Raw genomic sequence first — 22,243 nt, 5'->3', positions numbered from 1 at the left:
TACATGGCTAACTTGAAGTCCTAACTTGAAGTGTGATTTATTTGGTTGATAAATGTCTCTTAATTAGTTAACAAGGTCATCCCATAAACTTCCAATTTCAAAACTAAAGCTTTCAATTGAGTTTCTTTAGGATCTGAACGCATAGATAAGAGTACCCGTTTTACATTGTTGTCGGAACTAGAATTTTAGTTGTAGAGATCACATGGGTGACTTGACATTTTTTAGAATGATCATATGGGGGCACGCAGACACGCACATAAGCTGCAAGTACACCATATTTTAAGATGATATTTCAATATGTTTTTTCCGATAACAAAGTTAGTACAAACTCCACTTCAATTTGTTTAGACTAATTAGGGTTATTGATTAACTTTGAAGAGACCCTAATAAAGACATTATCTAATTTCCTATTGTGTTGCATACGTGATAGGACAATGCCTATGAAAAAACCCAATAATATGTTTTTCTTTTGTAGAAATAACAATGATGAATATACAAGTGTTTGTGAACAGTTGCTCTATATAATTCTCGAGTACTTTAAAATTGTGGTCTTTATGCGTAATAATTATTTCACGTATTTGGCATATACAAAAGATACCTCCTTTATTATGTGCGTATTGCTATTTATAGGTCAACTATCGAAGATAAGATGTAAGTCTCAATTCAAGATCTAAGGACATTTCCTTCTCAGATTAGTTCTTTGCCTTCTATTTCAATGGCTGAAACAAAATGGTTAGTCTTAATCACAATTCACAGGCGACCTACTGAATGTGATGCCCATGATGGTCAAGTGGTAATGGTACTTTTCTATTAAAAGCTGAATCTAACATATCACTGTTGATCCATCATGCAATTGAGCCCCACAAGTGTGGCCAAGTATTGAAACTTCGATTACAGACTTTATAGTCAGAAACATTACATGTAGGAATCGGGGAATCACTTAATACCCCAGGCCCCATAAAGCCACTTGCCTCAGTACTAGTTCGATAAGCTTACATTTCGTATTTTATTTTCATGTACAATACATGAGAATTAGCAAAACACCCCAAAAATAATACTCCCTTTCTCACTCTGCATTGGTCCTCCTTGGTGGACACTCTTGCCTAATACTCATGGCTGCATCTAGTACGTATAAACATTTGGATCAACTACGCAATTGATCATAGCTTAGACCATGTTTTCTCGTCCTTGTAATTCAACTGCAGCTGGGTTGGGCTTGAACGAGTGTAGCATGAAGTTGCATGCTGCCACAGCTTCTGCCACTGTTAAATAAATCCATTCTTGACCAATGTTTTCGATGAATTTGGACTTGTCCAGCTTCTTAATCACCTCGCTTCTTGGGTTGGCTAGCACAAGCTATATTGAAAACAACATATATAGTACTTTAATAATCAACTAAAGCTATTTCTTGGCATTGAATTTGAAATAAGAAATGGCAATAAAATTTCTACCTTGAGACCCTTGCTATCTGAATTCTTCTTAACCTCTTCAAGCATGCTGATCCCACTCGTGTCAATGCTACCAACAGCTGTGATACGTAAATGCATCTTTAGCTATGAGGAGAGTAATTGCAATATTGTATAGGATAAACACTGATGTCTTTATTGAGTTCTAGAGAGACTGTTTCTAATTGATTACTTACTGCTCAAGTCTAGGATAATGTACTGTAGGCTGGTTTGTCCTGAAGATTTTAGTTTCTCTTCCTCCTCGCAAATCCATCTTTGGATTCTGTGAACAAGTTTAGCACCAAGATAAATATTTTCTTCATGCTCAATAATAGTGAGTTATCATTAACAACTTGAATATTGCATATGTTTATGTACCTTTCTCTTAAGTAGTTTGAATTTGCAAAGTAGATGGGGGCGTCAATTTGGAGAATGAGTACTCCAGGAACATTATTAGCGATTGGATATTGATCAATGCTTCTGTAAGCCACGGAGTTGGGTATGTTCCCTAAGGCAAAAGTCCTTGGTCTTGCTACAAATAGGAGTACCCTTAGCAAGGATAGTGTAACCTACATTTTCAAATATAAACCACATAAACAACTTTAAACAATAAATTAGACCATATTGTATTTTTTGGATGATGTTCTTAATTCACTTACCGCAACGACAAGGCCAACCTCAACGCTGAAAAAGACGACACCAATATAGGCACCCATACAGACAACGAAATCAAACTTGTCGATAGTCCAAAGGTGGATGGCAGCTTCATAGTCGATAATGCCAAGCATGGCAGCTATGATTATAGAGGAGAGCACTACAAGAGGTGTGTAGTGGAACAATGGCGTAAGGAATAGCAATGTGATCATCACTGCTGTCGCCATGACTATGTTGGACACTGCAGTCTTGCACCCTGCATTGAAATTCACTGCAGTTCGCGAAAAAGGTCCTGCAATCACATTGGATTGCATATTTATTAGCATTTGATCATGAAAAATCCTAGTCCTTCTTGTTACTGCAATAATAGTGTGGGGTTGTGATAACCCTTCTAGAGGCCCAAATCATCTAGCCCAAGTCAAATTAACCAAGGTTCTAATTTGGGTTTTCTTTGGATTAGGTGGGGTTTGTACCTCTCATATTATATATTTTGGACTTGTAAAAAATGTACCTGCGGTCAAGTAACATGAAGTGCAAGATCCAGCAATGTTCATCATCCCAAAGGCGATCATTTCTTTGTTTCCATCAATATGATAGTTCTTGAAAGCAGCGAAACTTCTCCCAACTGCTACACCTTCCTGTTGCACACCCAACAGTATGTGTTGTTAGCATTCTCTTCGGGGATACAATATAACGTGACCTATACTAACTAATTTTCTTGACCATGTTGTTATGACAGACAATGCCATAGTTTTCTTTCTAATAGTAAACATTATATGTGCAAAAAAATAATTCATGAGTTATGATAAACATGGCAAATGCTAAGGCAAGTATTAATTTTATTACAAAATGATGAATATGCTTGGTACCACATTAACAATATAATATATAATTTTTTTATTGTGTTAAAAAATTATCACATTAATTTGTAAAATTTATATATTAAAATTTATAGTATCCCAAATATTAATCTTTAATCATTAATATAAAATAAGAGACGTAGTATATTATATATATATATATATATATATATATATATATATATATATATATATATAAATTTAAGTTATACATATATTGCACAATAAGATAGATAATTTAGATTAGATATATATTAAATTGAATTATGAATGGGACCAGACAAAATTCATTCTTGCTCTATCCCTATTGGGTAAAAAAACATAAAAACCTGCACGAGATGAAGTAGGGCTGGATGGGACGCCGCGAGATGTAGCGTTTTGCCAATATCCTCTGTTTGCCGCCATTAATATTTTTCTATTACTACTTGTCCATGTATTGTCTATCTTTGTTTATTTACTTTTGACCTTATTATCAAAAGTTAAAAAAAACATGCCAAACTTTTAATTTGTTTTGTTTTGTTTTGTTTTTCTATTGGCGAAAAGAAAGACAGGTTGAATTGCAATCTTTAGCCGGTGACGACTCATGGGCCAATGGTCTAATGTGGAGGCGCTAATAAACAATATTAGTCGGTGATCATGCAATTTTCATCATATGGGTCCCTTCATTGATAGTTCCCACATATGGATTTGTCTTGTTTTCAGTATTCTGAGAGGAGATGTGAGTATAACATGTGTTATTAAAGAGTAAAGCTTGGCTTCGGAGCCAACACAATTTTGATATAGGATAAAAATTAGACACGTGTTTGTATTGTGTCGGATCTAGTGCATTGAAATTGTGAATGTAACTTGAGTTTGTTTTGAAATAGTGACGCATCAGTTCAAAATTCCATCCAGTGCACGTAAGCAAAGCGCAAATGATAAATATCAAGATATAATTAATCAGAAGTGGTGCTAAATGCCAAGCAATAACCATTTGATGCATGTGAAGGAAATGTATTGTTTGATACTTACAGCAAGGCCAATGATGCCCGTGATGATCCCAGTTTTGATTGCTGATGATAGATGCGGTGACCCAAAAGCCAACTCAGAGACAGAAAGCGGATTTATACCTTTCTTCAGATGTCCAATCTGGAGACCACAGATACAAACAAACAAACAAACACAAACTAATGAATATGATACACCCTGTAATTAAATCCCTCTAGCACCTTTTAAAATCTATAATACTATAGTTTGTCCAAGAATTTAAGTATAAATGAAGTGTGTGAGTTTGTGATATATATGCGGAACAGTGGAATAACATGGAAAGACAAAGAAGATTTGTTTGTCGTAGTCAGAGCTACTTTACAGGTTACATGTACGTCATAGAATATTGGTCGTATTTTCATGGTGGAGGCTTACTTGCTGGATAGCACAGACTAGCTAGTGCCTAGTGGGGTTAGCAAAGAGAAAGAGAGAGAGAGCTTACCACTTGAACACCATGTTTTTCAGCATGGGTCAGAAAGACAAGGAGGCTTCCCAAAATAACAGATGTCAAAGGTGCCATCGCATTTATCCAAAAGAAGGTTGGCTTTCTCTTGCTCTAGTAGATCAAAGAAACAAACAAAAATACAAAATATTAAAGCATGCAAACATAAATTTTGGTCTCAAGAGAGTGAAATATAAAGTTTTATAGTAAAGAAAATCTATAATTGTTTTATAATTTTTTCTTTGTAGATTGTTAGGTTCAAATTCATATATTCATGACCCCATCATGAAGGATTGAGAGGTTTAATTCTTAAAATTTATGCTTTCTAAAAGCAAGCTATGCACCTTTTATTGGAAATAAAATAATTCACTTATTGCACTAAAGATAAATTTTATTGGTTCCTAGTTTAATGCATCCAGAGAGAGCAATGAAGCCCCTAATGCTATTCTTTTGATTAAGTATTTCTATGGTCAAACCATATGTGCTGCTTGAGGTGTAACATACACTTCGAAGTAGCTTGTTTTTTTGCGGTGAAAAGTAAGTTAGGTTTTGACTAACTTGTATCTTAAAAAAAAGTGCAGTTTAAAAAAAAAAGTAAAAAAAAATTGACTTACTTTATAAGATAAATAAAACCAAACGAGTTTTTGGATAATAATGGTTGCATCATCTTGTGTAACGATTTGATTGGTTTAGCATTTTACTTTTTATCCATTATTGACTTACCATTTGAGATCTAGCTCTTTGTTTTCCAAAACTTATGAAGGGGTGAAAGGTGAGTGCTAACCCCTAGAGTGAGGAAAGGAATTAATGAAGATACGTGTGTGTTTATTTTTGGGTAGGTTCAGATGATGGCAGCCCTTACTGTAAAAGAAACGTAACCTTTACAATTTTCCATCACTAATTTGGTTACTATTATTGTTGGTAGTGGTTTTGATGATGTTATGTAATTATATAGACAGCAGCAGGTTGGTAAATGACATGAAAGGTAATATGTTTGATTCTTTCACAAACTTTGAAGATTGAACCTTTTCAAAACTTGGAACCGAAGGCTTAAAAAATAATGTTAATGCAATAAGTACTATACTTACGAAGTACTTAGTAAGAAGAAGGAAGGAGAGGAAACAGACGCCCAATACAGCACTTTCCCATCTCCACTGCAATATAGTAGCAAACATCATAAAAATTTCAACTAAGAAAAATAGGAGAGAATAATAATAATAATAATAATAATAATAATAATAATAATAATAATAATAGTAAAAGAAAGTTAATTACCTGGTGTTTTTGGCCAAACACAGCGCGCATAACCGAGACAACATCAGTCTCATGGGTGAAATGAATCAGCCCAAGAATCCCTTTGAGCTGCTGGAGACAAACAACTGTGGCTGCTCCACCCATGAAGCCCAAAATTGTTGCATGCGACAGAAAGTCCACGATAAATCCAAGTCTGCAATTTTAAAAGATCATTTCAAAAGATTATAAAATAGCATGAAGCATGTTGAAGTATGTTGGAGGTCATTTTTATTCTTCTTTCTTTGTATCTTTGTCCACATTTAACTATTTTTGTAGCCTTTAGTTATGCCCTAAAATTTAACCGGCATGCAATGAGTACAAAACCCTATATAATAGGTATTAAAATCCATTTTGTAGTCGTGTGTTGCATTATTTAAATGACGTGACATGCTATACGCTATTAAATTATAATTATTAAATTAATTAATGAAGTAAAATCTTAATTATGAAAAGGAATATCTTTCATTTTAAGTGAAATAAATAAGAGAACAACAGACCTTAAGAACCCGAGTGAAGCTTGGAAGATTCCGGCAAAGAACGTAGCAGTGAGAGCCAACTGAAAATAAAGTTTTGGGTTCTCATAAGGGCTAACTTCCTTTCCCAGCAGGGAAGATATGAGAAGTGATGCAACAGCCACAGTGCCTACTGCCAAATCTCTAGAGCTCCCCAACATGGCATAGACCAATGGTGGGACAAAGCTAGAATCTGCATGTTTTAGATATATAACCCATTTTAGCAAAACAGATTCATAAGGAGCATATTGTAATTCATAAGCTTATTTGTTATAAAATATTTGGCCACTTACACAATCCAAGAATCGCTGGCAAGTTAGCCAAATTTGCATAGCTTATCCCTTGAGGGACAGCTAGACTGGCAATAGTGATTCCAGCAATAAGATCAGCTTTGAAGAACTCGAAAGTGTAGCGAGGAGCCCATTCGAGGATTGGTACAAAGTATTGTAGGCCTAGTACAAACTTCTTAGCTAGAGGCTGGTTCTTAAACTGGCGAAAAGGGTCGTCAGGAAAGAGAGTCTCTTTGAAAGAAGACTGTATGGACTTGAACAATGGCTTGGATGGAGGAATGGCAACACGGTGTGGGCATTCATAGTCGGCGTTACCCATTGATTGAGAGCTTATGTTTGATTTAGAGATACAATGGTACAAAAGTAGCTAGCACAACTTATATGGTATGTGTCTTTTTCTTCAGGGGTGATTCTCCTAGTTGTAGTTGGCTAGGCTTGCTGACATTTGAGAGAGAAAGAGCTAGAGAGAGAGGGAAAGAGAGAGATTTGGCAAATGCTTAAACTTGGGTTTTGAGCTAAGAGCTGATTGCACTGAGGAAATGGCAAGGAGAGCTGGTATTTAAAGTGGTGATGGCGCGTGCTGGCTGTTCAAGTGCTTTATGGGACCCAGACACGGATTAACACGTGGCCTTAATTTTATATCAAAAACTTTGACCTCATTCGACTTTATACCCTGCCTTGCTTGGCAACTACCTTCCACTACTTTGTAACTTGTATCACTTCGTATGTGGGTTCTTAGGAAACATGATTATTGGTCATTTCAATCTAGCTAGTAGGATTCTGTTTAGATTTCTTTGAATTCAAAGAAGAAGTAATTTCCAAATGGGAAGTGTATTTCATATATAAATAGTAGATGTGGCAAAATTACCTTATAATTAGACTTGAATTTCGAAGGAAAAATACATTTTTTGAACTCGAATTTGTTGCTAAAGAATAAAAATAGGTTGATCTATGACCAAATTTGGCTGATCAGTGATTCGACTTGTTTTTTTAAACTATTTGTAAGTGCACAATTGCACCTGGCCCCAAGGAACAGTTACGGGCTCAGGCCCAATGAGCCTTAAACAATATGATTTGTAGAGCGTGGGCTTGAAACCCAGGTTAGAAGTGTTTGAGGATTAAATGACAAGCCAAAGATGGTAAACACTTGAAAACAACAATGAATACTGTAAATCAACCTGCTCGGACGTAAGCCGAGAACTGTTCTTATATTATTTCTCTCTCTTTTTTCTCTTTCTTTTAGGTTACAAAGAAGGGATCCCTATTTCTGTTCTAAGTTGCTCCTTAAATACTCCTCTTTTTGATACTTTGTACACGTGTTGCCCCTACTCCTCCTTAGCCTAGATATTTCTTTTCTCAGTGCCTTTGAATAGTAACCAGAAGTTTCCCTTCCACTGTTCAGGTGTCACTTCCCCATTAATGCGGCCAGGGTGGTAGGTGCAGGGTCTTTAATGTGGAGGTGACAGCCTTTATCCTTGGTGTTTCTCTAACATCGGTGCTTCTGGGACATTCAAGGGTTTACCCCTTTTATCCATTGGTTTGGACCATGTCACTGCCTAACGTTTATCATGAAGTCCCGGGTTCTCCGGTGTCCATCCGAAGAGAAATTCACCCTCGGCTGGATCCTTGGATCCTCGGCGTATGGGCCGACCCGTAGTACTAACAAGTTCTAAACTCAAGAGCAGGTCGGCCTTCCTTAGCACGGCCCAAAAGGCCCATATACCCATCAGGGTCTTTTTACTCCCCACACTATTATTTTCTTTAAAAAAAAAATTAGACCAAACGAGTTTTACTTGTTTATTTCAAGTTTTACGATGCGTAACTCAAACTTAATATACATATTAATATCATTTAAATACAATAGCCTAAAGAAATCAATTGAGGCCTTATGTAGTTGCATGCAAGCCAACTAAAAGATGAATGGTTGAGATCTTCTTCTTGCTTGAATATTGCAAGAAGCAAATGTTTTTAGATATCAAATGATAAAGTGTATGTCAAAATAATTTGGTTGTAGTAGAATAAAAAACAAATATTTGAAATTATAGACATCTATAAGAAGTATTCACAAGTGTGAAAAAAGTAAATCTAAAGTATATTAATGAAATTGGCATAAATTATCGGTCTTTAGGCTTATTTTTTTAATAGTCCATAACCAAAACAATTGACTTTTCAATGATAATACTTCTTAGGGTGTGTGTTGCTTAATAATGACATGATATTCATAAAATAGACCATCTATAAGTAAATAAACAATTAAACTTTGATGTGTATTCCTATATTGAAATAGAGTCTCAACTACTGTGTATCTAAAATTAAATACAAATTGAAATGAAACTTGCTCGTGTGTGTGTTTTGATTAGATTTTAAAAAAGGACAGACTAGACTCCTTTGTATTTATGTTATTTTGTTTTGGTTAACAATGTTAGAATTTGTATAGTTTATTAATGAATAAGTATCAATTTGTTGATCTAAGATTTTTCTTGAAATGAGTGAATCCAATTAATGCATTTCAAACCAAGTAATTTGATGTATGACTTATTAAGTGGCATACATGTTTTCAAAATTTTTATTTTTATTTTTTCAAGCTAAAACATGCGAGTTGACCAAATCTGATCCAGTTTGTAACCTGATTGATCGACCTGATCCATTTGTCACATAAAGTTTATGATACAGTGAAATATTTCTTGATTTTTTATTTTTGTTTTTCTTGTCCTTTCTCTCACAAATGGTCCCAATAGAACTAATATATTTTTATTTTATTTTATTTTTTTATGTGAACTAATATACTAAATTACACTTTTCTTTCTTTATATTTTGGTTTGCTTTCACTTTGGTCAATTAAATTAATTAATTTTTTCTTTTTCATTTTCACCCCCCTGAGTTTGACTTAATTTTCAAAATGTTCACTCTGCCCAATCTATTACTCTTAACTTCCATTGAATGCCACATAAGCTAACCAACTAAGCATTTTGAGAACCATTTCGAGTATGGCATAAAAAGTTACAACTTACACATAGACAATTACAGCAAAAATTGTGATTTTTATGTAGTCCTAGAATTTTTGACAGCTACAAGACCACCAACGGCCCAATCATCATTGCTCTAAATGAAACTTAAACACAGAATCCTCAATAAGCCTTCCCTCGTCCATCTCTTCTCCACCCTTCTTGAACCCACCCCTAACCAATCCCCATCCCTAGACTCCAACTCATCCTAATCCCAATCCCAATCCTTTTTGTCTTCCTATTTCTACGATGTACTCAAAGGTTGTCTTAAACAATAGCAGCATGCCAGCAACAACAACAACAACAAAGATCTAGTTCCCCATTTTCACTAGGGACCCCCACAAACCCTTTAAACCATCTTTCTTTAAGCTTTCCAAAGCCACTTCTCTTGAAGAAAAATCAACAAGAACCTTTTAAAGTTATGTAGCATATCCTTTGTGCTAACCTTATCGAACTCAGCCTCAGAAACCTCAACGGTGGCAAGCTCTCATTTGAAGCAATTCACAAGAGCTTGCGACAACATCGATCATCATTTGGGCCACCTAAAATATAGAATGAGTCACTGTAAGCCAATTACCAAAAGGCAAAGAAGGCCGCCTTTTCTCATTGTTGACGAGGGCTAGAGAAAGGACCTGCGACCTAAAGAGGGGAGTGATGACGACCATTACAAGAGAAGGGACCAATGATAGGTGGTGAGTTGGTTGGTAATTTGGAATTTTCATGCTGTGTGTGTGTTTTTTTACTTTTTTTTGGGTGCAAGGAATCGGAGAGAAAAGAAAACTTTTTTTTTAATGCAGCAACATCTAAAATGTAGTTATGTGTTGCCTATTTGATTAGGCATGTGTCAATGCTTATTTGACACTTAACTAACAAATTACTTATGGTAATGGACAAAATGATTATTTTGAAAATGAACTCAAGCTTGATGGGTTGAAGTAAAAAAAAAAAAAAAAATTCAAATTCAATAAATCAAAATGAAACAAGTCCCAACATATGAAGGGAAAAAAAAATCTAGTCAAACTAATAATTTAATAAATAGTGTACTATTCAAATAAATTTTACACATTTTATCAGTTCTTATTTAATGTTACACATATTATAGTTCAAGTAGCTTAAACTACAATGTACTTGTGAAATAATTAAGTAACTTCATTTTGGGTTAGTCTATAATTAGCTTAGAGTTGGTCAAATATTTTTTAGTATATAAACTTTATATTAATTTTATTGTAACACAAGAACTTAATATATATATATATATATATATATATGTGTGTGTGTGTGTGTGTGTGAAAGGCGTTCACACGTAGACGTAAACCATTAGGCTGAACTACATAAACCTTTATGTGCCTTTTTTTTCATGCTTTTGCTTATCAATCATCACACGCGATCACACAACAATTTCAATATTTATATTTTCAATTTAAAATTAGTACAATATATATTTCTATATATATATATATATATATATATATATATATATATATATCACTCAATTGAAATACTTGTTGTGCATCATGAATTTTAAAAAATCATTGTATTGTTGTCGGCGTACAGTATCATCTACTTACCTTGTATTTCATTCGTGCTTCCTGGGCTAGGTGTGCATCACAGAACCAGAAGAAGCAAATTTGCGCATGATTATCTTTATTACTATATATGAGAGGGGATATTGATGACTCACTACCTGCTTTGCATGTAGACTACATACGTGGTGCACTTCAATTGGATGGAAGAATAAAGCACCATATGTGTTAGGTCACTGATTTCGCAGGGCCAACAAAGTTGGGGTAGGATTTAATTAGGGAGGATTGTCCCACAAATATATAATAAGATATAGGCGATAGTTAATTTCTAATTAGTACTTTTTGTTGGTTAGTGAATTTTAACTTAAATAACTATTATAAGGATTATCAAAAAAAACTATTATAAGGGTTATATGGCCCCCCCAACTTCTTAGAAGAAGAAATTGGTTGGTCACAGATATTTTTAATTTATTATTTAACTATGTAGTTTTGTACCGGACAACACCTACCGAGGTTGATATTTTATGGAATGATTGAGTTAAGGAATTTGACTTAATCAACTATCAGTTACAAAATTAGATTTTACTTAATTAACTATCAATTACAAAATTGGATTTTTATCAGAAAATAAAAATTACAAAATTAGATAGTTAGTATTTAATTAGTAATATACAGGATGGAATATACTCTGTTTATAATGAGAATTTTTTTTTATGAGGTTTTACCAGTTGAGTTAATTAGAATCCATATACTATATTTTATTTAGTTGAATATATTTTTTTAAATATTCTAAAAATATTGTATGAAAAAATATAAATAGATATATGTACAAGTATATTTAACTCTTTGCTTGTTTTGTTTGTTAAATAAATAAATATAATTTTTTTTTATTTGAATTTAAATTTGATTTCAGTTTATTTACAGGTTTTATTGGAGGCTAGGTTCATATGAAGCTGATATATAATGACCAATTATAACATGTCTAATTAAGGAACATCATATATCATAAGTTGAACATAATTTAACTTATGCATAATGACATTTGACAAAAAAAAAAAATCATTTATGAACTATAAATTGTCTTAAATAAAAATGTATTTAGGCAATAGCTGTTGTGACTCAAGTCTTTTTTTTTTCTTCCCTTATTATTTTGTTTATACAACATAGTAATTATTCAATTAAATAAATAAATGAAAAGATATAATTTAATGAAAGCTGAGGAGTGAGGATATAGTCTGATTACGGATCATTGGTGGTGATGACCTTTAACTGTCATATGTTTGACGGGTTGACCAACATATTTGGCATGTGGTCCAAATACTTATCCTTAAAATGGAAAAAAAAAGTTGACCAAGTTTTGTAGGCTACTTAGTTCAACAACCCAAAATGTGATAACTGATGTTAAAGGTTCCCCCTAATTCTAAGACTGTCCACATTTTGTATTAATAATTAAGGTCAAATTAATGTGCAATCTGATATCATGGATCTTACACATTGTTTAGTGCGATTTTTTTCATCTAGGTTCGGTATGATTTGGTGGCAATTTTCAATGCTGACTGTTAGGTTCCTATCTTTTCTTAAATTTTACCTCAATTGATTTTTTCAAATTAAAAAAAATTAAGTTAAGATATATAGTAAACTTTACAAAAATATCAACATTTGGAAAATCGTTTTAGTAAAATTTGTGGACTTATATCTAGTTTTAAGAAAATACTCTTATATTTTTTTTTGATAAACACACTGAAAACTATTATTAATAACAACATCACAAACCAAATACATTTTGTATAAGAGCTTGCTGAATATAGCAAGGAATCTCTTCAATCCAAATTACATCATTGACAAAGCTTAGAGCTTGTCTTGCTAGAATATGGGCTGGCTTATTGCCTAATCTACACACATGAGAAAAATTAACAACATCAATTTCAGAGCCTAAAACATGAATGTCTTCCACGATAGCAGCAACAGAGGTGGGTGGTACTGAAATTCTCTTGGGAGCATTAGAAATAGTCAAGGAGTCTCCCTCTAACACCCTATCTCGCAACCCTAGGTGTCTAGCCAACAACATACCTGCTTCGTAGGCTTTAGCTTCAACTTCAAGCACTTGCAATGGGGTTTTAATTTTTCTGCATAACGCTACCATTAATCTACCTTGCAAGTCTCTTATGACTACACCAATTCCAACCAACTTCTTTGTGGGATAAAGAGCACCATCTACATTTATTTATTTTTGATAAATACTCCTATATGATTTGTTAAAAAATTTGAAATTTTTTTATGAGGTCAAGAATTGCCATTGTTCATATTGTGTATGTAAATGTTATTAGGTAATTTATCTTATGATAGGTGAAACTTTTAGAATAAGAGAATAGTGACAACAAAGTCTTGTTCATAAAATATCTTAGGGTTAACCATTAGGTACAATTTTCGACTGTGAAACATACTATAAGACACAGGGATGAAACTACTCAAGGGCAGAGGGGGGCCATGGCCCCCCTTCAACCTTTGAAAAAGAAAAGAAAAGAATACTAGTATGTATATTAACAATAACCAAAAAAAAAAAAAAATCCTGGCTCTTAAATTTATGTACTTGGCCCCCCTTCCCCAAAAAATTTACAAACTAACCCAAAAAATCCAACAAATAGATAATAAGAAAAATCTATTAAAAAAAAATGCACATATCCAAATAATAAGAAAATCTTTTGACAAATCATAAAATCGGTTTAAGTAAAAACAATAACAATAAATCAATTACAAGTTCTTGCAAAAAAAATCACAAAAACCCAATAATCTTTACCCAATTTTTACCTCTCACTTGAGAGCTCTATGCCCCTCTCAAATGACTCCACCCTCATAGGCACAGAGACAACTCTTATGCCAAATATTGATCGCTTTATCCACAAATTAGTTAGACTTTAAAAATATTAAGACGTGTCAATTGACTACAAATAATAATTAATAAATTAATACTCATATGCAACTTTGTTAACCTCTAGTATTGATATTCCAATTTTTTAAAATATTTCAACACAGAACTTCGGCCCTCTAAGTTTGAATCCTGGTTCCGTCCTTGATAAGACATTCATGCTCTTGGGTTGTTGAGTAAATTTGAGAACCATATTCTATATTATTGAGTTCACTCAAAACTTGGATTCCTGTACAGGTCCATGAATATGAATGATTCCTTGAATCAAGATGTGAGAGAGAGGGAAAAAAAACACATTGTACACGTTTCAGTGTGTATCATAATTAGAAGCTTCCTTGTATGATCGGTGGTGTTCTATGGAAAAGTGAGAAAATGCAGCTTATGTGTGTGTTTCTTGTGAGTTGTGACTGCAAGTGATTGCCAAATAGGACAGGATTGAAGTATCTATTTGACTTGGTAGAAGGAGGGTGGGAATTTTCCTAATTCTTTTTTGCTTTCTTTCTGCGTATAATGATGAGAAATGAAAGGATGATAGTGATAGCCATATTCTCTTCTAGACTCACTTCTTCTTCCTCCTTGAGGATCTCATTGGTGACACGACACAAATTACTTTTCTAATTATTTAATGAGGTCTCTTGCATTTTTTTTTTGGATGCTATATAATGACCATGCAATCACTCACAAATATAATAGGGCATGATTGATACACTATTATCATAGTGGTTACTTAGCAATAGAGATTAGTAATTACCAGTAATTCAAGAAACTAAATTGAAACAACTATTAATTACAACAAATTTGTTTGGTGAGAATACAATAGTAGAACCCTAAATTTGTATTACACATGCATGCAATTTGGTGCGACATAGTAAGATGATAAAATGGAATCATATTTTAATTAAATTTCCCAAAATGTCACGATGAAATTATATTTATACGGTTTGTGGGTTTGCCTAACTAAAACATTGCCCACATTTATAACGAGTTCACTGGCTTGACTATAATGATGACATATATAACACGCATGAGACTATTATTTTTAAATGTTTTCTAAATATTTATTACATATTGTTTCTAGAAAAAAGAACAAACAGATATTAAAACTTATACGAGTAATTAATAATTTTTTCTCGGGAACCTAAAGTGAAAAGTGAAAACCTATAACGATCCGTTCCACATTTACGGTAAAGACTAAGAAGTAAGAACCCAAAAACCCAATAATCAAAATATATGGCAAAGACTTATTTTACAACCAATAATTACAAATGTTATATTTTATTGAAAAGAAACATTAATCATTTATAGCTACGCCATTAAAGAATAAAGATGTTATATTTTATTGAAAAGAAACATTAATCTTTCATAATTGCGCCAAGGAATTCTCGCTTTTTATTTTATTGAAAAGAAACATTAATCTTTCATAATTGCACCAAGGAGACCAACTGCGATTTTTTTTTTTTGGGAAGAACTGCGAAAACTTGTAGATAACTGATGCACTATTACCGTAAAGACTATGAAATGAATAATTATAATATTTTGGAAAGACTATTACAAACCATTAATTACAAATGATACTATATTTTAGTGTGGAAAAACGATTCAATCTTTCATACTTACACTATTATGGAGAGAGAGAGAGAGAGAGAGAGAGAGAGAGAGAGAGAGAGAGAGAGTTTTTAAAGGAGTGTCAATGATGATTTTTGGGATTTTTATGATTTTAATAATCTTATATGTACTTTTTTTTTTTTGGAGAAGGATCTTATATGTAGTTAAGGGAATTGTTATTACAGACATTTTGGTGCTTTTCAAAAAAAAAAAAAAAAAATTGTTGATAGGAACAACTATTTTTCATACTAAAATTACAACTAAAACAAAATAGCAATTACATATCTTGGTCTATTCCCATCTGTCAAACGTGTCTTACTCTTAACAGGGGCGGCGGCACTTGAAGGTCAGCGTGGTCACAGGACAACCTTGGCCTGAATTTTTTTTTTTATATATATAATAATTTAAAATTTTATATTTGTCTATCCTTAAAAAAAATTTGGAAACACTCTCAGTTTTTTTTTATGTCAATAAAATTAAATTTTGCTCCATAATTTATTCTACTTAACAATATATTAGGGCTTTCAAGCAAAAAGAAGCCCAAAATTTTTTTTTTGAACTAAAATCTGAAAAAAAAAAAAAAAATTATAACATAGTAAGCTCAAATGCCCAATAGACCTTAGGAAAAAAGCTCAAGATTAATCTCTTTTATTAAATTGTGTAATTTATGTTTTTTAAGTAACCTTCAGAGAAAAATTCCTAGAGCGGCCACTGACTCTTAAGCTTCTTATCACCTCAATAATGAATCGAAATTCATTTATGATGTTAAATATTGGAGTAGATGGACAATAATTTAGATTTTTCCTAAATTGTGGTTTAGGAGACCGAAATTCATACTCATGAAGCTAAGTATAGACTATAGAAACACTTTATAAATTGAAAAGGTAGATCTAATGCGTGCAATACATTTTGAATTATTTCATGCGCATGAACAGGTCTATTTAAATTATGAAATAGTTATATTTTTAAGGCTCCTGTAAATTAAAAACATAAAATAAAATAAAAGGCAACAGCAGTTTTATTCCTGGTTAGGTGACACCTTGACAACAACATCATCTTAAATTAATGTGATATTGATTCTTACACGCTCTTTATTATATATTAGTTTTACACATTATTCATTTTATATTTTAAATGCGGACATCAATAGAGAATGTAAATGTCATATGTGAAATTATGAACATTGTGCGTACAAAATATATATACATCCACAAGTGTGCAAGAGAACAATTATTAAAATCATTGTTATTTTTTTTTTCACTTTTCCAATAAGTTCACCAATGATTATTTATAATATTAAGGTATAATTAACAATATGTATATAATAATAATAATAATAATAATAATAATAATGATGATGATGATGATGACGATGATGAGTGGGTTGCTTTGTATCCTTAAGTCATAATAGATCATTTGTTTATCAAGATATAAACCATAACATAGCTCTTTGTATATTAAGGTATAACAATATGTATATAATAATAATAATGATGATGGTGAGTGGGTTGCTTTGTATCCTAGGAAGCACCAACGCGGTTGGGAGGGTGCCGCATTGGAGTCTAACACGGCCCAACATAGGGTGCGGCCACCGACACCACTGCCTGTGCGTCGGTGCCACGTCTGAGTTTTTTTTTATTTAATCGAAGCCGAAAAAAAAACTCAGACGCGGCATTGAAATTGACCAAAACGGGTCAATTGACCAGGCCAATTTGATCAGAATCAGGTCATATTGACCAAATCGAATCGTTTCGGCCAGTAGTCGAAACTGACCGAAATGGTTGAAAAATGTTGAAATTGGCCTTGAATCATGCTGGAACAGCCAAACTCGGCTTTGAATGAAGCCCAAACATCCTAAATCTGTCATTCCTCAATTTTATTCTAAATATTTGTTGTTTTTTTTGTGTTTTCTTTTTTGTTTTGTGTTTCTTGCCTTCGTCTTTCTTTTGTTTTGTGAACCAAGGCCATAGTAACGTGTTTTTCAAGAATATTTTAATAGTAAAAATATATATAAAATATAAATAAAAATATTTTTAATAATTTTTTAATTGCCGCACCTGCATCCTATTTTTTTAAAAATTGCCGAGTCCTACACCCGCACCAGCACCAGCACCTGAGTCATGAAACGCATCCAAGTCGTGCACCCGAACTTCTTAGTTGTATCCTTAACTCATAATAGATCATTTATTTATCAAGATATAAACCATAACATAACTCTTTACTACTGAGTATTCATGCATTAATTACTCCAAAAAACTATCCATAATCAAGTGTTCCAAGAAAATCTCACCTCAACTGTAAATAAGTGGCCACCTTGGAGTTTTTCAAGATGACGATACAGGAATGACAGAACTTCAATAACTTGATATCACGTCATGACTTGCAATAATTTTTTATAGCCTCATAGTTGCAGCAAGTTTAAAAAATAATATAAGTCAGTGAATTGCAACATTATTGAAGACATATTCATGACATGATTGAATATATAAGGGTTAAAGTAAAGTGGAAAAGGGAACAAGAAGGAGCTTTCTTGAATCTCTTTGTTGGAGCATGGTTGAAATTAGTATATACAGTAATGATGAAGTTATATTTAAAAGCAATTTGGACTATGGAGTCCCATAAAAGACAGCCCAAGTAAACAACCTCCCCAAATATAACCTCCTCCTAATATTTCCACAGAAATCTAACCTGAGCAGGGATGGCCACTGAGAAGATATGAAAGACAAAAGAGAGGAGCAGTTGTGAGAGTACTGAAAGGTAGAGAAAGAAGGTGTTTGGGTGGGAGTGGTAATAGCAATATAGAATATGTGTAAAAAATAAATTATAAATGGGATATTTATAAAAAAAATTAAAGTATATATTAAATAAAAATATAGAAAAACATATTTGAGGTATGACACAATTACACGGAATGGAATAGAGTGAGCAAATCCTATACTTGTCTAATTAATCACCTTTTTGGTTGAAGAAAATTCGAACCAGACAAAATGAAAAAAGATGGGTCAAATGGGGCAAAGCATTTTTGCCATCCCTATACATGAATTCAAGGGAAAAAGAAAACATTAGACTTGAGTGAGATGTCAATCATATAAGTCAAAACAAAATGCATAGCTTTTATGGCTTAGTGGTCTCATTCACAGAGAACAATATGTCATTTTAATTTTTAAGCAATCTAATTATAAGTAAACTAGCTAGAATGCATCTTAGAAAGTGAGCAAAGTTTTACTGAAAATAGTAGTTGAGCTTGAAGAATTCATTACTTAGCTATTGGTTCTAATGATTTTAGCCATTTCACGTTTGAAAACCAATATGATTGGGTGACATCAAGTCAAACCTTAGTTTACAATTGAGGTACATAAGAGATTCTAGGCATCGACACAATCTGGCCACAAAATCAGCTTGGATAAGACTTGAAAAAAAACCATATTGAAGTTTGGTCGGTGTAGATGTGAAGCAAGATCTTCCTTTCACCATTGCATTTAGTCAATTGGCACCATACTACTACTAAGTACTAACATAACCTGATGCAATGCGCAATGCATAATATTCAACATACAATGTAGCAGTTTTTATTTTTATATTTAATTTTTAAAGAATACTAAGTATTAACACACACATGCACAAAAAGATGGGAGAATTTTTTTTAAAGAAACTTACAGAAATGTATATCTAAAAAGACCTTACTATTGGATATACAGTATAAACTTTAAACCTTTTTAATTTACACTTATTTTACAATATAGTAGTTAGAAACAAAAGATAATCTAAAGGACAACCATATAAGTATATATAACTTAGCTGCAGGAAAAAACAAAAAAATGGATGGCTCTAGTCTAAAGTGTAATAAAGGGCACTAGGTCCCCCGCATTCAGTGTCTTTTCTCTACAACACGACTTGCTTCATAGCCATTATCGCATGCAAAACAACCCCTCTAGCATGTAAACTGAGCTAACTAGGGGTACAACTATATATATAAACCAGTTTTCAACAATTAAACAAATAAGTTTTCAATAAAAAGTTGCATTCAAACGAACTCTTGATTATATTGTCTTTACGAATTAAGTTTTGTGATTGGACACTGAAGATTTGGTTCCCCTAGCAGATATAAGGGGTTAGAGGGAACCCACTGAGGGTCTGAGACCAATAATTGTTGCATTAGCTATACAGTTCATGTTATCTAAGTATTTTTTTTTGAGATTATCATGTTATCTAAGTATAATAGGCCAGAATATCATTAACTAAGTTGACAGCCCATGTGGCAGAAAATCCCATTAAATTGTGGGAAGCACTGTTATGAGCATCACCATTAAATTATTCGATTTTTAGATATGATAACAAAGGGCCCTATGATATTATGATCCTTTGAACTATATCTTTTTTGAAAAAACGATCTATATGTAGGAATTCTTATCGATATCCATGGATGTGGAACCCTAAGAACCAAGAAAATTATTGTGGTCGAGATGGAGTGTGTAGTCTTTTCGGAAATTATGATCATAAGAGTTTTAGAAGTAAATTTCAATAATGCATGAAAAAATCTTTTAGATTAGACCCCTTAGTTGATTAACCTATTATGTGATCATAGTTTTAACAATTCAAATACCACAAACAAGCAAGTCACCAAAAACAAAGTAATGAATACAACGATATAGCGACAAAGTGAAAAATATTTCAAAAGGAATAATCACTATAGGGGTACCCTACCCCCAATATGAGGGAATTCACCGTAGGAAAAGAAGTTTTAGAATCTAGTCTCATATGTCGTTTATCAAGTGAGTCAATTCATGGCAGCTCCACACTACTTAATTCATTGTTTTTCTTCACTATCTTCTCTATTTTAAGTCGACACTTTTTCATGGCTTATATTTCTCCTCACAATCACCTCTTATGCTTAGAGCCTACTTTGATTTAAATTTGGTAGCATGCCCTACCAATCGTCGTTCCACTTCTAGGCACTGCTTCTTACTTGGAACCTCTCTTATCATTTGGCGAAGTAATAAACAAATTGTTGTTGAGTATCAAGCTCCTTTGGTTTTGATGCTTATCTTCTGGTACTCTTGTATACTATGACAATAGGAGTGCTATTCAAATTGCCTATAACAGTGTCTTTCATGAATGGACCAAGTATATTGAGAAAGATTGTCCTTGTTTGTTTCTTCTCCTTTAGGGCTCCTTATAGCTTTACTCAATTGCATTTCATGATTAGTTCGTGAGCATTTTCACAAAGAACCATTCCCCAAGTCGTTTTTGTATACCAACTAAAGTTGGTTTCTTGCTATTCATCTTGAGTTTATGGGGACTGTTAGAATAGTACACCCAAGGCCATTCTTGGGCACATTGTACTACTCTTGTAGTGTATTTCTATATTGCTGTACTATTCTATTACACTGAGTACTACAATATTGTATTTGTTGGGAAATTTATACCCTAGTTTGATCTTTTAACCATTTTTAAATCGAATCAATTAATTAACCAAATATGATTTGAAATTTCAAAGTTAGGTTAATTATGCCACATAAAAAATATTGCTAAATAATCAGGTGCAGAAAGAAAGAACACATCCATATGTTAATGGAGTGAAAACCCTAACGGAAAAAAAAACCCCAAGGGTTTACCAACAATCCTCAAGGCAACAAAATCTATTAGTAGAATCGAAATTTGTACAATAGAATTAACCCTAATTCTAATGATACTTCTAGTAGTGACCACTGTTTTAAAAACCGGACCAGACCGGCCGGTCCGACCGGTTCAACCGAAAAAACCGGTGCAGTCCGGTCCAGTTAATAGTCTCAAAACCGGTCAAAAACCGAAAAACCGGTCAAAAACCGAAAATTTTGAAAAAAACGGTTTGATTCTCGGTTCGGTTTTTAAAACCATGGTAGTGACTTACTCAAATGATCACACGCACCTTCAATTTGGTTAAACTCTTCTACTATGGATTCCATTCACACAAACAACCCATTTGTGGCCTCAAGAAGCACCTTAAAGCTTTTCACAACAGCGTGTGTTGATTGTAGTGGCTTCAACTTGATCACGAGTCTTGAACATGAAACTCAAAAAGCATACAAAACGAACATTTTTATTCATAGTTTACCAAAAAACGTGCAATGTACCTAACCTTACATGTACTCTTAAGTTTTCTTACTTTTATATGTGGACTAGGGGTGGAGCTATAGCAATGCTGCCCCACCCCCCCTCCCCCCCCCCCCCAATTTTTTAAAAATACTATTATATTATGTTTATGTACTAAAAACTTTAAATATTTAGTTACAAGAATAGAATTTAGCCCTCCTAAATATTTGAGTTAGTTCAATGATGCTCATAAAAACCAAAAGAATTTGTTAATCGATCTAGTAATTATAGAAACAAGGTAGTTTTTGTTTTTACAAATTCTTTTTTTTACATTTTTAATATCAAACTAGATAGCTTTTATATTCTCATTAGAACTTAAAAGATGATAAGTTCCCTAAAAAATTATCTTGTGAAGATACATATGCAAAAATTGTTAATTTTATATACACTATATTTTATAAACTATGACCAACTCTAGTATCAAAATATAATTGTTTATATATGTGTATGTGCGCATGTATGTAATGATTTATCTTGACTCGTGACTCCTATATTAGTACCAAAATTTGACCCCTCAAACAAAAAATCCT

The 22,243-nt window shown here is 32.9% G+C and overlaps 1 protein-coding gene across 1 annotated transcript; it reads right to left on the bottom strand.

Annotated features, from left to right (window-relative positions):
* Positions 1 to 825: 825 nt before the first annotated feature.
* On the bottom strand, positions 826 to 7,055 carry LOC142624756 (sulfate transporter 3.1-like). Its single transcript, XM_075798498.1, has 12 exons — positions 6,526 to 7,055; positions 6,218 to 6,425; positions 5,703 to 5,874; positions 5,516 to 5,581; positions 4,428 to 4,541; positions 3,971 to 4,087; positions 2,611 to 2,737; positions 2,105 to 2,391; positions 1,824 to 2,014; positions 1,643 to 1,728; positions 1,452 to 1,528; positions 826 to 1,356 (listed from the first exon to the last, which is right to left on the bottom strand). The coding sequence occupies exons 1-12, from the start codon at positions 6,839 to 6,841 to the stop codon at positions 1,168 to 1,170; spliced, it is 1,950 nt and encodes a 649-aa protein (XP_075654613.1). The 5' UTR covers positions 6,842 to 7,055; the 3' UTR covers positions 826 to 1,167.
* Positions 7,056 to 22,243: the final 15,188 nt, after the last annotated feature.

The sequence above is a fragment of the Castanea sativa genome, chromosome 2 (genome assembly GCF_040712315.1).
Source record: "Castanea sativa cultivar Marrone di Chiusa Pesio chromosome 2, ASM4071231v1".
Taxonomy (NCBI): Eukaryota; Viridiplantae; Streptophyta; class Magnoliopsida; order Fagales; family Fagaceae; genus Castanea; species Castanea sativa.
The sequence above is the reverse complement of the archived record's forward strand: the minus strand, read 5'-3'. Positions and strand labels throughout refer to the sequence as shown.